Here is a 15339-nt window from a genome sequence, read left to right as displayed (position 1 = left end):
TTAGAATAATAAAAATACTAATTTATTAATTTTTATTAAATAATATTTTTATATTATACTATATTAATTACATTGATATTTTTATTGATAATAATAAATTAAAGAATACACATAAAAATAAATATAATACTCACCTGGGTCTTCTATTTTCTGTTGTTCTTTTTGTTGACTGTTGATGAAATTTAACCCTATATTTTGATACTAATGGTACTACTGCACTAAATTTTATTCAGTCAAATAATGCACAAAAGAACACAGAATAACAACACACAAAAAACAGACAATGCACTATAACTATCACAGTTTTTTCTGGTTTTCTAACTGCAACAAAAGCTATTGAAAATTCAACTAAGCTCACTGATATGTTTCAACTGGGAGCAAAATAGACAATTCTCTGTTAAACAAATAGTGTAATATAATACAATACTTGATAGATTAAAAGTCTTTCTGTTGGTTATAAATAATATAGCTTTAAATGTCAGAGAGAACTGTTAGTAATTTCTAAAAAAGAGGATGTAACAGGTGAGCATAGTAAAAGTCCAAATTTCTAGGTTATGACTGTAACTAAATAAGATTGAAGATTACAGACATTATGTTTTGCCAGAGTGATGACGACATTATAATTAATAATTGACATTACATTTTGTACTTTTCAGATGGGTGGTAAATAAATTAAGGAGTAAATTTCACAATTCTCTTACTAGGAGAAATATTTCTTTATTATTGCCTTATAAAATTAACTTATATCTTATATATTAAAATTTAGAATATTAGCTAAGTTTTTAAACTAAGTTTATTCATATCATGGAATAAAAAAAGCAAATTAATAAAAATTTTAATGTAATTCATGATACAGAAAAGGATGCCTGCAATGAAAAGGGTTAAAGGAAGTACTTTGTCAGTATTGGTGAGGAACTTTGTTATTGGATAGCTAGTTTTTCATAGTTTCCAGTTTACTAGTTCACTCATTGTAGTTGATGTACCTGATGATATCAGTAAATCTGGTGAAAGCTAGAAATTGTACTCTATTTATTTGATAAACAAGTTTTATAACATGATTAGTGACAAAACACTTAATAATTAACACATAAACATGATAATAAACATTAACAGTGAGAGCACCAAACTCACAACATAATACATCCTAATCTTTATATACAGAAATGTAAGTACATTCAATTACCTATATTGATGGTAAAGTTGATTTTTAGTTTCATTCTATGAGCACAGATTCCTCTAATCTGAAGTTGATATTAATCTTTCAATCAGTATCATTAACTTACTTTCATTTCTTTTGTTACTTGATTATTTGTTTCTGAATTTTGTGCAAAGCTACACAAGGGCTATCTGCACTAGCTGTCCCTAATTTAACAGTTTAAGACTAGAGATAAAGCAGCTGGTCATTACCACCCACTGCCAACTCTTGGGCTACTCTTTTACTAACAAATAATGGGTTTTACCATCACAGTATAATGCCCCAACAGTTGAAATGGTGAGCATGTTTGGTGTGACGGGGATTTGAACTCGCAACCCTTGGATTATGACTTGAATGCCTTACCCACCTGGCCATGACAGGCCTGCAACGTTACTTGAAAAAATGGGTTGCTTTGTGAGAAGAACCAGATTTTTGGAAAACAGTAAAATACTAAACAAAGTAGTGAGCAATATTTTCTCTTGAAACATCAGCCTGTTAAATACCTCAATAGTATTTAAAGCTAGAACCAGTGGCATACATATGCCCCTGGAACTGCAAGAGGATCATATTTGTAATTAAAATTACAGGGAAATAAACTTAGTGAGTCCAGTCACTTTTAATACAAAGGAGGCAGGGATCTCTTGTAGTTGCACCAGAATTACAGCTAAGATAATCATAAACTACAGTTAGCTGTGAACCAGTCCACAGTTTTACAATTGGGTAACTTAATAAGCTCAAATTTTAAATTTTGATACTAAAAACATTGTTAAAATATTCATCTATAACCTTATGATGTACATATGTTATTTTAAAAATCTACAACAAATAATCTAACTGTCACTAATGAAGTCACTATACAACACACTTTGGAATGTTTGAAATCATTTTCCACAGATAGCCACTTAATGCATAAAATAAGAATACTGTAATTTATTTCAATCTGTACAGTGCTAATAGTTAAATCTGAACTGACTAACAAGAAGCAGCTTGATAATTTTTTCACTTATAATTTACTTTCACCCACTTATTTAATGAATGAATACCTAAAGAGTTACTTTCTGCATACCCTTTCTATACAAGTCTTCAAAAACCCCCACCTAACAATGTGCACACAACTGAATGAATTCAGTATAATTCTAGAGAAAACACTGGAGATTGTATTCAACATTTTAAGTTGTATATAAAACAATTTCCATAAGAGTTTTCCAAAGTTTTTTTGTATAAAAAGTCAAATTTGTGTTCTACACAGCACAGAAATGTGTTGGTGGTTTAATTTTATTCAGGTTTACAAATAAAATTTTATTTATGAATCTTTAATAAACTGAAGATTAAGAATTTCTCATTTGATCAGCACTTAAGAAACTACACTGCAGTGTTTGAAATATTAATATGCAACACATTAACTTGTGGATATTAAATGTCTTTACATAACAAAATATCAATTTTTCTTTGAAAGCTTTATTCACACTTTACATATTTGAAAAAAACTGAGGGTAGGTCCACATTAGAACAACTTTTAAAACATGAGAAAGAAAAATGTCAAGCCTACTTTGGCTACAACCTTTTGATGTTCTTTTATACTGTACATCAAATGTGTGATACTGATATTTAAACAGTTTCAGGAAAAATAAGAATTTCATAAAATATACACAGCCATTATAAACCAACATAAAAGTATACAAATACATATTATTACAAACTAACATACATAAATGTTTTTACAGAACTCACCAGGAACATGCATGAAAAAAAGAAAGCTTACCAATCTGTCGAAGAAAAAGCTGCAACACAGCTTCACTGAGGGTACCATTAGCTGGAATTAACAAAAATACAATGTAAAAACAGTTAAAATAACAATTGTTTTAAATGAACATGAAACTATATCCTAATGTTTGTAATTCAATGAAAAAATCTTAAATGCAAAAGTTAAAATTGTCTAATTTTTCTCTCTTTTAGAGTTGAAAAGGACTACTATATTTCAGTATTCACTAACACGTAGTATACAAAATATTGCATAACCAAACCACGACTACAAGTCCATAAACTATGCAATGTACCTATTAAGTTTTATAAAGATCCAGGTGAGTGGGATAAAGAACAAATAAATGGTAGAAACAGGAAAAGCAATAACTAACAAAATGACACATAGGACTTCATAATTTCAACCCATAAAAATACGATTCATAAACCCCAATGTAGTATTTCCAAGTTAATCTTTGAAAAAGCATAAAAATGACAAATGACTTGGTCTGATTAAAATGAATAAGGTGAGAATTTAATAACAAAATATTACAAAGGATGATTAAGTTATAAAATATCTATACCTTTTTCTGTTTTTTGGACAAAATAACATACTCAAAACATATAGTAATATTTTGAACTTTTAAAAAACAAAATATTAGTAAGGTTTTAAATAAGTCTCAAATAACTGAATGATGAAACTAAAAAAATCCTAAACATCAGATTAACAAGTTACTTTCAAAAATTCATGCTTTCCTAGCACAAATATATGGTTTTGAAGTTAGCACCTAGTTCAAAAAATATAAGTTTTTTTACTTGATATGAAAAGTTTAATACTTTTAACTGGATAGATAGACATCTACAAGTTCTCTTCCTGCATATTGTTTCAATACAATAAATATAAAATCAATAACCAATAGAGATACAAGTCATCTACATATTTTGTAATTGTCTATCATACTTACTAAACATCTGATGATTTGATGGCACCTTTATTTGGTGATTATAGAAAACACACCTTATGTTTATAAACATTGCAATTCAATTAAATCACATATATCTATTAGAACATTAAAAAAAAAACACAATTCCAAACAAAGAGACAAACATCAACAAGGTCCCTTTACTGAGCCTTAAACAATCTCTAGTAATGTGATTTCTTTGTTTTATGCTGTGTTTAGGTAAACTACTTGGCAAATTTATAACAATCATATCCATACTTTGAGAAACTGTTACTCAAAATAGAGACAAATCAGAATGTTGTAAGGTTTCAGCAAGCACTACTACTAAACTTGTATAATTCACTGTTGTTTATTTTGTAACAAAGAACACTGTTGAAACAATATAGTGCCACAACTTCTATGTTGACAAAACAAGCAGAAAAATGGAAACCAGATTCAAAGAACAAAAAAACAAACACCTCCACATGTTTATGAACACTTCAAACCAAATAAAAACACCATAACCATAGAAAACACCAAGATACTAAGTAGGGAAACAAGTATAAACAAGTGCAAAATCAAAGAAGCCATACTTATACAACAACTAAAACCAAAATTAAACCAATATAAAGGAACACCTTTATACCTATACTAAATAATAACCTAAGATTTAATGGCAGCACCCCATATAATCCTGTACTTGTTTATACTCTCATCCCCAAGACATGCCCAGCAATGGTCAGTTGCAGACTCTTTGTTAACCTGAAGATGACCTAGGAAGGTGGAAACGTTGTTCTCTACTTCGTTAGTAAAAATTTCAATACCCATACCATCCATTCTGAGACACACTAATTATGATTTGTTGACTATTTTTGTGACAATTACTTTAATTGTAATTTTAATAAATTGACTGTTGAAATAATCAAACAGTACCAATTGGAAACATTGATTTTGATTAGTCAGTTATTTCACAACATTAATCAACTGATCAACTAGTTTATAGAACATTAATCTGCATAACTGTTTCTCACAGGTTATTGATTACATCAATTAACAGACTAAATAGTCCAGCTCTACCCATGACACGAGCTAAATTCCAGACTTTAACAACAGAGATATGATTCTTCGTACATTTTCAAGCTCTGGAAATAAATGTGGCATTTCTCCAGACTTGTATAGAAACTTGTAAAATTAAAAGGCTAAAATTTCAAGTACTTGTGTATATAAACAACTGAAACACTTGAATGATCAACATTTTTGGGTGCACAATGTAAAAACTTTATTCCAATACCGCTGACCATTTCAATGTTTTAATTAGTATTTCTTTTAGAGTGAATTACTACATACATCACACCATAGGTATGCTTAGCATATCCTATAACTGGTTTAATCAAAACCAAAAATAATTTTCTTGTCTAGTCTAATTTACTCCGAGTGATAAATAAAGTTTAACAAAGATAATTAGCCAGAGCTAGCATTTGTAAATGTAGTATATTTTGTACTTTATAAAATATTACTTTGAGCTAAGTGACTTTTCAACTTGGAAGCAAGAATTTAATAGACAATTATGATTCAAAAGTGTACCTTATATATCTAAGTATAAACTTCACACACATACAAAAACAATATCTTACCATGAAAATAGTCAGCTAGGTCACCTCCATTGCAAAACTGTAAAAACAAAAAAAGAGGACCTTCAAACACACAAGCAATAATAAAACAGAAGAAAAGAAATAAGTTAAAACATTTCATATATACCCTTGACTGTAATTAGTGTCAACAACAAAGTAAAAAAAAAAAGAAATTTTAAAACATTTATAGAGTACAGTTTACTTAATTAAAACAGCTAAACTTTAACTAGCATTAAACCTGTGATTTTCGTGATCAGAAGCCAAAAATCTATAAGGAACACCCAACAGTGTTCAAGAAGCAAAAACTTCGTTGTGTAGTGATATTAATACATTATTGTTTAATTAAATTCTGTTCTTTTTTCTGCCATCATTATTCTGAAGGTCATTATTTGAAAGAATGATTGACTGTACTTTTAGTTACACTGGCTGATGGAAAACTAGAGAAACCATGGGTAATAGGTAAAACTGAAAATTTGCAGCATTTCAAAATTTAGGAAAAAATCAACTCTGTGGAATGGAAAGCAAATAATAAAGCATGGATGACAAGTGCTATATTCAAGGAATTTTTGAACAAATTAAACTAAAGATGTGAACAAAAAAATGGGAATATTCTACTTTTCTTAGATAATGCAACTTGTCATCCAAAAATTCAACTTTCAAATGTTCATTTAGTCTCTCTACCTCCATGTGCAACATTAGCTCTACAGCCACTAGATAATAGAATTATAGTGTATAAAACCGAAATACAGAAAATTGATGCTTCAACATATTATTGCAAACACGGACAACTGTCAGAGAGCATCTGAAATAATCATGAAAATTGATGTAGTAGATGCAATGGCATTTTTAAGTCATTCAATCAAATGCATGAAAGATAAATGTGTAATAAAATGCTTTTGAAACTGTAGATTTATTCTTGATAATGACAAAGATTGTGGAAAAGTTGTTTGTTTTGATGATTCTAGTGAAATCCAAACTCTGAGATGATTGGTGCTGATGATTCTGTGAATGCAGAAAGTTTTGTGAACTTTGACACGAATGTTTTAATAAAAACTGATGAAATTGATTTAAAATCTATAATAGAATCAGAAGATGGTAACAGAAATTCAGAAGATGAATAAAGTGGAAAAGATAGTGAGGAAATAGAAATTCCTACTTTATCGCAAGTGTTAAGTTATAATAAAGCTATCAAATTGTATGCAAAAATGAAGAGTGAAAATGAACTTCATGAAAAGGCCATAGAATTGGTGTTCTCTTTTAACCACATGAGAAAGCCCATTAAGAAAAGAAACAGTTAAAATTGGACACTTTCTTAAAATAAAGTTAAGATGTTAACTTGTGTATATTTTGAATATCTGTTTTTGTTCATATTCTAGTAAATATAGCATAAACAGAATAACAAGTTTATTTACAAACATCTTACTTCCCTCAAGTCAAGCAAGTATAACGTTCTGCTCAAAAATTAAATATATAATTAAAGAAATGCATGTTCACTGTCTTAGTCAGAAAACCTGCTTAAGCCAGAAATTTTACTTAGTCCTGTGCAATTCTGCCTTAGAAAAGTTTTATTTTGTGTTGGTGCATGTGTGCAGAATATAAGGTTATCAATGTAACAAAAAACATTAATTTATTCAAATATGAAAATAATTCAACACAAACATCAAATATCCATTTAACTAAGAACTGAAAAACTGCTTATTTTGGCACTGTTCAAGAGAAAAATACAATATAAAGTATTTTCAACAGCAGCAAATATATTTTAGTTTAGAAAAAATGTGTACATAAAGAAAAAATTGAGATGTGATGACCATTAATACTATGGTAAAAAAAAATTAATATGAAATTCTGGTCATTAACCTGCAAATCACTACCTTGTCTTACACAGTTCATTACAAATGCAGTCTATATATAAGATCATATTGATTAATTTTATGCTCATTGCAACAAATTTTATATATAACGAATTAACCAAAAATAATAGTAGATTAAATCACCCATTTTCTACATAACATACACAAGGAGCCCCCAACAGCAATTAGGGGAATTAAATACAATACTGATAATAATTTTGTTGAGACAGTTTTGTGTAACAGCTCATACTACAGACACAACCTACCTCATTGAAATCTTGGGCTGAAAGAATATGGAATCTTTTTCAAAGATTAAAATGGTGGAAAAAACTACTCTGGGGACATTCTAAGCTGTTGATTGGTTATTCACATGTCATATATTGAAGTAAGCATTATATAAGAGACTATTTCAAAAAATGAAGAGAGTTGAACAGGGGCACTGTGTTTGATTCAGTACATAAACCATATTTCAGCAAAATAAAAAGATACAAGGTTTTTAATTTATATTCTAGCTTCTCAATATGAATAATTTGAGCTCCTAATTTGTACAAAGTTATAGACTTAGTATTTTGGTATCACATACACCTAATTTTAAACAGTGCTGCATTCAACATACCACAAGATTCACTCAAATCTATACTTGTGTTCTTTTCATATTTACTTTTAAATTAAGAAATTAATTCATATATAATAAAGTTTGAATTATAATCCACAATTTGATTCCAAATTTCTTAACATAAATTCATAAAATAGTAGTTTGATAAAATGTTGAATGCAAGCCAACAATTGCATAACCAATGTAGAGAGGGTTAATACTGACCTATCATTTTATGTACCATAGTAGCTTCCTGTGAAAACCTGGTACAACAACAACAACAACAAAAATATGAAAATTACTGCATATATTCATATTCTATGGTAGGAACTGCACAGAGAATACACTGCATATATGACAAGAGAGTCACACAATAACCTTATATAAAACATCAGCTAGATACCTTAACTCAAAGTACAAACAAAAATTTCTAACATGAATATGCTCACTTGAAATATTTATGCAAAAATTAAAGAATGAAAGATAACTTACTTCCATAACCAAATACACATGGTGTGCAGTTTCCTGCAACAGAAAAGTTTGATGAATATGATTACATGTAAAAATAAAATGTGAAACAGAATCTCCATTACAACTTTATGATATAAAAATTCAGACACACTCAGAATAAAATAAACTGTTCTGTTTCAGTTGTCTGGTCTCAATAACTAATTTCTATTTTAATTCAGTTCAAGTGAAGACAAAACCAAAGTTTACTGAAGTCCATGAAACAGTCAAATTAACATACTTTGTAGTTTCACAACACATTTATCAAAGTACGGTGTAGTGCAAAACACACACACACATATAGGTTTGGTAATTTTCACAAATAAAACATGCATATAAATGAAAATAAATTGGTGTATAATATGATTATATACATATTTTTACATTCAATTAATAATACATCTTTTCTTGTCAGAATATTTTAAAATGTTTATAACAGAAGCCAAAAGTCTGACCAAATTTGAAATATTGTAAACTGCTTACTATCCAGACAACAGACTTAACAGATTGATTACTTTGCTTGACAAAAACTAAACAGGTTAAACATGAAGAAATTTCACAAATTTCAAGAAATTATAGGTTTGAGATTATTACTATATATATTTTAATTTCACTATCATAATTTTATATGTACTTGCATTATCAGTGGTGTTTTCACAGAAAAATTCTGCTCTACCTACATAATATGTAGTTGCAACAGGAAAATAAATTAAAGTTACAATAGATTTGTTAGACCTTAAATACGATATGTTTGGAATTGTTAGATTTTTATTATCTATTTATTTTAGCCTATTAGATAAATTATGTTTCAACAGTAAATGAGTCATTCCAGAAATTGTATGTGCAATATCTTAGACAGGCAAACAGCAGCACATATTCTGCTGAAGCTTCATAACAGTAATACTGTACATGGTTAAAATAAACATTATACATGGTTATGATGTCATCTATGCATGACTAGACATGGGTGCACAGCAGTCAAGATAACTCGTAAGTTTGTGTCTTGGACAAAAAAATAATCATCTAATCTGTTTGTTTATTTGGAATTAAACACAAAACTATACAATTGCCTACATGTGCTTTGCTCACTACAGGCACTGAAATCCAGTTTCTTGTAATTTATGTCTGCAGACATGTAACTGTGCCACTAAGGGACCATAATAAATTGATTGGATGAAAAAACTCATTCTTCAATCAAGAAATGGATAAAATGCACCTTAACACTGTCCAGATCAAGAGGTTATCACAACATAATTCACTTAATATTCAATTATTCTTTCAATGGGAAGGCCTGATGAACATTTCAACTACAAAAGAGCAGTCAAAATATTTACTAATGCAGATAGATATAAGATTTTATTCTAAATTTGCATTACTTCATTTCAGGCACATTTAAGATATTTTGCATTGTTTTTAAAGTTAGAATAACTCTTGCTTTTTTGTTAATTCTTTATAATTAAATATGATTGAAAAAAATCAACATACTACAATTTTACATATTTTGTCATTCAATTCAGAGAATGTTTTATAATGACTAAAACAGGTTTTACAACTTATACAATCCAAAGTTTGCCTCTCTAATTTATTGTTTTATATTTCAATCTGAATTAATATCAAAAAATAAACCACAGTATTACAAAATGAAATTATTTTCATGAAATCTATTTCTACAACTTACATGAAGTAATCTTGATAGAATTTTAACTTAACTACAGCAATATTTTTCAAAATCATTAAAAACAAAATCAAGGCAATTTGATAAATAAAATCAGCATTTTGCATTTACACAATTTTAAAAACTTTAATGAAGCCTTTAATGGCTTCAACTTTATAAATTCAATATACATGTACAATGTTTAAATATCCTTCACGTCATCTTCAGGAGTTATCTGTAAGGCACTCATTTATACATTTTTTGTTGCATAATATGATATTGCTTAGTATGTCTTGCAAATAACTCCTAAAGACAACATAAAGGACATTGAAATATTGTATATATAAAGTGGAAGCCACTGTAGGCTTCAATAAAGTTTTTAAAATTGTTTTAAATACAAAACATTGGTTGTAATTTGTTTAATTGTAGATAACACACAAGTAACCATCATTCATATTCATCAATGTAATCTTTACAAAAACAATAAACTTAGAAGTTTAAGATCAAATTCCATAATGTCAAATTTTATTCCCATTATTTTCATGGTGAGTTACATAAGTGACTGTCACCATTAAATAAAAAGATTTAGTCTGGCTGTATATCTATTTAAAGCTCTGATGGAATATTTATTACCAATGCACATGTATTTCATAGATGCATCCAAACAGTTCAAAATACAAGACTGCCATTACTTCAAATCAGAGAAAAACGACTCTGAGTTGAAGGGCAACTAAATTAGCAATCTTCCAGATGTGCATTATCTTCTTATTGCTAAAAATTTGCAAATAATTGAATTACTAGTGTAATTTATCAGAAATCATGTGATAAAGTTTAAATCCTGACTAATATATGGTTCAAGAAGACTTAATTTTGACAGCTACTAGATTCAAGCTAAAAGGTCCAAGTTACATCTATTCTTGTTTTTAAAAAAAAGGGGGGAGGAAGTGTTTATCTAAGCAAAATTTTATTATTCTGTGCAAAGACCAGCAATGCAACTTCCAAAAAATAAAGAGAGACATTAAAATTTTAGATATTTTATACAACATGTATAAATGGATGTATAAATACTTTTAACCAAATATTTAGAAAACTTAAATGGCTGTGTATTCATTAATTTTCTTCTTTCTTATATAGATTAAGTGATAATGTTTGATGTGCACAAATAAATTATGTTATATGGATGCATCATATAATGAATATATTAATATACACAATAAATGAAGTAACAGTACCCAGTGATAATTTCAGGAAATTCTTAAAAAAAAAGAGGGTATACATTAATATCTAAACACCACCTTGCATGAATTATCTATAACAAAATTTAAACATTTTAAAGATTTAATATTACAGCAGAAGTCATTAAGTGCAGAGGAAATTGTGGTTAAAGTATTTCTGAGTTACAATAAAAGTAATAGAGATGTTATACAAAATAAATAAATATAAAGATTATACTAAAAAGCAACCTACTTTACACTCCAATAAGGCCACAACATTCTCATGATGAAGTTCAGTAAGTTCCTACATAGAAAGAAAAATTGTTCCCAAACACATTTTCTTCAGTAAGCAGAATAAAACTTTTACAAGTTTTAATTGATTTTATTACAATATACTGTATTTTATAAACAGATACAGATATTCAACTACACATTAAATGAGTTAATAGAGTTGTATTCATAAAAAAGCAACCAGAACATGCACTTATACTCAGTTTCAACAAGGTAACTTAAACAGCATATGTTTTAAAAACTGGTTTATATTACACAGAGTAAATATTCCAGGTTTTTAAAAAAGAGAAATGTTAACAATTTTCTTACTTGAAAATGTATTTCCAATAGATACTTATATCTTTACATAGAATAGCTAGATTCCTTTGTGCTTCTGCATATGCAATTTGCATGCCACTAGTCTTGAGCTATCTCCCAACTAAGAAAAACATATTTGACCTAAATTGTACTAATGGACAGTGTCATCATCATGAAATGATGATAGCCTTCCACAAATAAGAAAGCAACAAAACCTCCTTGCATAGTAGCTTTCCTAGGCACTTGCAATAGAATTAACTTCACTTGTATCTGAGACAAAACGAAAATGAACCAGAAGTGGGGAAGGGTGGGTGAGAAGATATCCAGGTGTATATATCAATAAAGAAAGTGTTAACTTCTGAGATAATACCTTACAACTTCACACAGAATAAAAAAAATTCCATATTAAAATGAAGGAAGGTGCAGTGCAAAAATTAAACCTAGATGTGCTTCCTTCAGAAAGCACCCAAAGGGAAAGTCTATGGAATGGAACACTTATTGGCAAAGGCTTCATAGGATAGGCCACATCTCATCTCAAAGAAAATATAGTCTTCATCTAGAAGGAAATGCAAAAAAAGTTCCAAGTGTTACAAGGATAGACAGAATTTTAGCATCACCAACCAAGCACTAATACATAAGCAGTTGATGAGACAACAAGTATGGTACAGTTAGGACATGATTAGACTGTACAATGTGTGTCTACCCTTGTCTCAACTGGATAGATATCAATGGAAGTAATCAACTTGTCCTTTTGCATGAAGTCACGCTTCAAGCAAAGCACAAGTAACAGCATCTAAAACTACATTTTAGATCAGGCATGCGAGTAAGAACTAGGGGACTGAAAAAGAAGGAAAGATCTAAACAAAGTGAAGAGGACAAAAGGAGGAAAGCCCTGGCAAAAATTGAAAATGCAAAATATAGTTAATAAAACCAGTCAATAACCAGTGATAGTGAAAACTGACAATCCACGGTCAAGCAACCCTGCGTAAAAGAACAAAAGGTAAGACACAGTAGAACAGCTCAGAGAAAGTTTCATAGGAACCAACTTTGTAAAACCTGCTACCTCTGTTCAGAGATGGGTAGAGTCAAAGGATGACAGGAATTGGATAAGAAAAAAGGCTAAATAATCAGAGAGGTCACACTGTGGGTAATGTACCAAACCAATTCCACATATGAAAATGATGAGACAATACTCTTGGGTAAATTTCTTTAACATATGTAGTTGGAACAAGAGAAAATGAAAATGGGGTAGAAGAAGAGGAGCCTGGATGCCAATAAACAAAGCAGAGAAAATCAAAGTTGTGCAGGCCAAAGTAAGTACATGAGGAAGAAAATGAAGAGAATGGTAGTCAAAGAGGTGAAACCAATTTTGGTTGAGAGTATCAACTATTAGGGCCCAAGAATGAGGAACTGGAGACCAGAATAGAGAAAGCTTAGTGAAAACCTAAGGGTGGAGAGAGACCACTCTGTGGGTAGGATCCTGTCAAGCCAAGAAAGTGTTTCAATGCAAAATTCATAGCCCCTGGCACATGGCAAACCATGATATTCATCTGACTGGAGCAAGCTCAAATCAGTAGGTCTAATGCATGGAAGCAGAGTTATGGAACAGGTGCCCTTTTCTTTGACAGTTGATAAGAAAAGGCAATAAACTTTTTGAAGTGAAGTATGACCAACTGATTCACAAGAAGAGGGAGGAAACAAACATTCTGGACAGTGTGGTATTTAGGTACACTGATGTGAAATGAGCACACTCCTCTGGAGTCCACAAATTTTGTTTAGAGGCATCCAAATTTGACAGAGAAGCATCTATCATGAGAGAGATTCTATTATGGGAATAGCAAAGGGATGCCCAACATAGTAATGGCACAGTCAAATTCAACAAATATTTGGTAGCTGTGAAAAAATGTTGGGAAAACTTGAAAAGCCAGACCAGCCAAGTGCCTCCTACAAAAAAAAATGCAAGTGCAAGAGATGATGTTCTCACAAGACAGGAAGAGTATGTGCAAATTATTCATGTAATAATGAAACCTGAGCCTTCCCACATTGGTGAAACAATGCCCCTGTGACTAAGCTGAATATTTCAGGAGCAAACATAATGACAAATAGAAAAGCACAGAACTGGAAGACTTAATCCCAATGGATGAAATGAACAAAACTTCTGATGGGCAGGACAACTGGAATATGTAAAAAGGCATCTGATAAGTCAATCCTTGCTGGAATCTAAGAATATAAAAAAACTTGCCATATGGAACCAAGGAATAACAAAATACCAACTGAGAAATGACAGGTCAACAACCAAATGCCAGTCTTTGGTCTTCTTGAAGATCAGAAAGATAAGTAAAATCCAAAGCAGAATATGATGAAAAACTATAGAGTGGATACTGTGGTAGCAATGAGACTATGAATGCTATTGACAGGATAGTATTTATAGTCTCACTGCTCCCTTAGTATCCATTTGTAAATATGTACAATATAGTCAAACAGTGAAGAAACAAGTAGTAATTGATGTGAGACTGACCAATCCATAACTCCAATCAGCATCGAGCATACATGATGAATACAGAAAACCATTTGTATAACAGGTAAAAGATGGAAAGATATCAGACACGAAACATGAATTAAAGTGGCAAAGACCAAGAAGATATAATCAGAGCTATACCACATAACGATAAAAGCATAGGGGTGGCTACAAAAAAAATGGGCCATTGGAGAAAAAAAACCAGCCATAAGTCTCTATTGGAAGTGGATGTAAATAAATGGTGTACTATACTGTCCCGCCAGAGAAGAACCCAGAAGCAAAAAAGCCACATGTAGAGGAAAAGAACTGAGGATGACAAACACCTCAATATGCAGGACGTCATTATATGTCATTATAAGGAGAACGTATCCCAAGAAAATCTCTAGATAAAGGTGGAATACCTAAGAAAGGAAGTGGAAGATAGACACATCCAGATGGAAAATGGACAGTATAAGATGAAGCTAGAAAACTAGGTGGTGATAAAAGGGAAAGGACAAACAGAGACTGCCACCATTGTTAACCAGATTTATGATATTGCAGGTAATCACAGAATAACATACACATTTTAAGCCTAATCTAACAATACAGGACAAAGGATATAACTAAGCTCTAAATTCTAAGCTGAACTTTTGACTATTATTATATATTGATCAACTAAACTTGTGTTACTGAACTCAAATAACTATATATGATAATATTAACAGATAAGTATCAAAAAATCATAATAGTATAACATCTTTCCAAAATTAGCATATCAAATTTCAAATATTTGAGCCCCCAAAATGTTGAAGCCCAATGAAGATCAGCTTATTAGATGATCAGTGTCTTGACAAAGTAAAACCAAAAATACTTTAAGACCTGCCATCTGAAAACTGTATATGTGGTACAGAAGATATATTTTTGGAA

General features: G+C 30.2%; 1 protein-coding gene across 4 annotated transcripts in view; it reads right to left on the bottom strand.

Annotated features, from left to right (window-relative positions):
* The window catches only part of LOC143244275 (serine/threonine-protein kinase unc-51-like), a 144169-nt gene that overhangs the window by 112868 nt on the left and 15962 nt on the right, over positions 1-15339 (bottom strand). For all 4 annotated transcript variants that reach the window (XR_013025006.1, XM_076488632.1, XM_076488631.1 and 1 more), the window contains exons 3-6: positions 11581-11631; positions 8445-8477; positions 5511-5547; positions 2958-3008 (exon numbers count right to left, since the gene is read on the bottom strand). Coding sequence is in view for 3 of the 4 variants with exons in the window: in XM_076488632.1 (XP_076344747.1) it covers positions 2958-3008; positions 5511-5547; positions 8445-8477; positions 11581-11631 (172 nt within the window). In the remaining variant the exon portion in view is untranslated. The remainder of the gene's footprint in view (positions 1-2957; positions 3009-5510; positions 5548-8444; positions 8478-11580; positions 11632-15339) is intronic.

Source organism: Tachypleus tridentatus, chromosome 2, assembly GCF_004210375.1.
Source record: "Tachypleus tridentatus isolate NWPU-2018 chromosome 2, ASM421037v1, whole genome shotgun sequence".
NCBI classification, from domain to species: domain Eukaryota; kingdom Metazoa; phylum Arthropoda; class Merostomata; order Xiphosura; family Limulidae; genus Tachypleus; species Tachypleus tridentatus.
The sequence above is the reverse complement of the archived record's forward strand: the minus strand, read 5'-3'. Positions and strand labels throughout refer to the sequence as shown.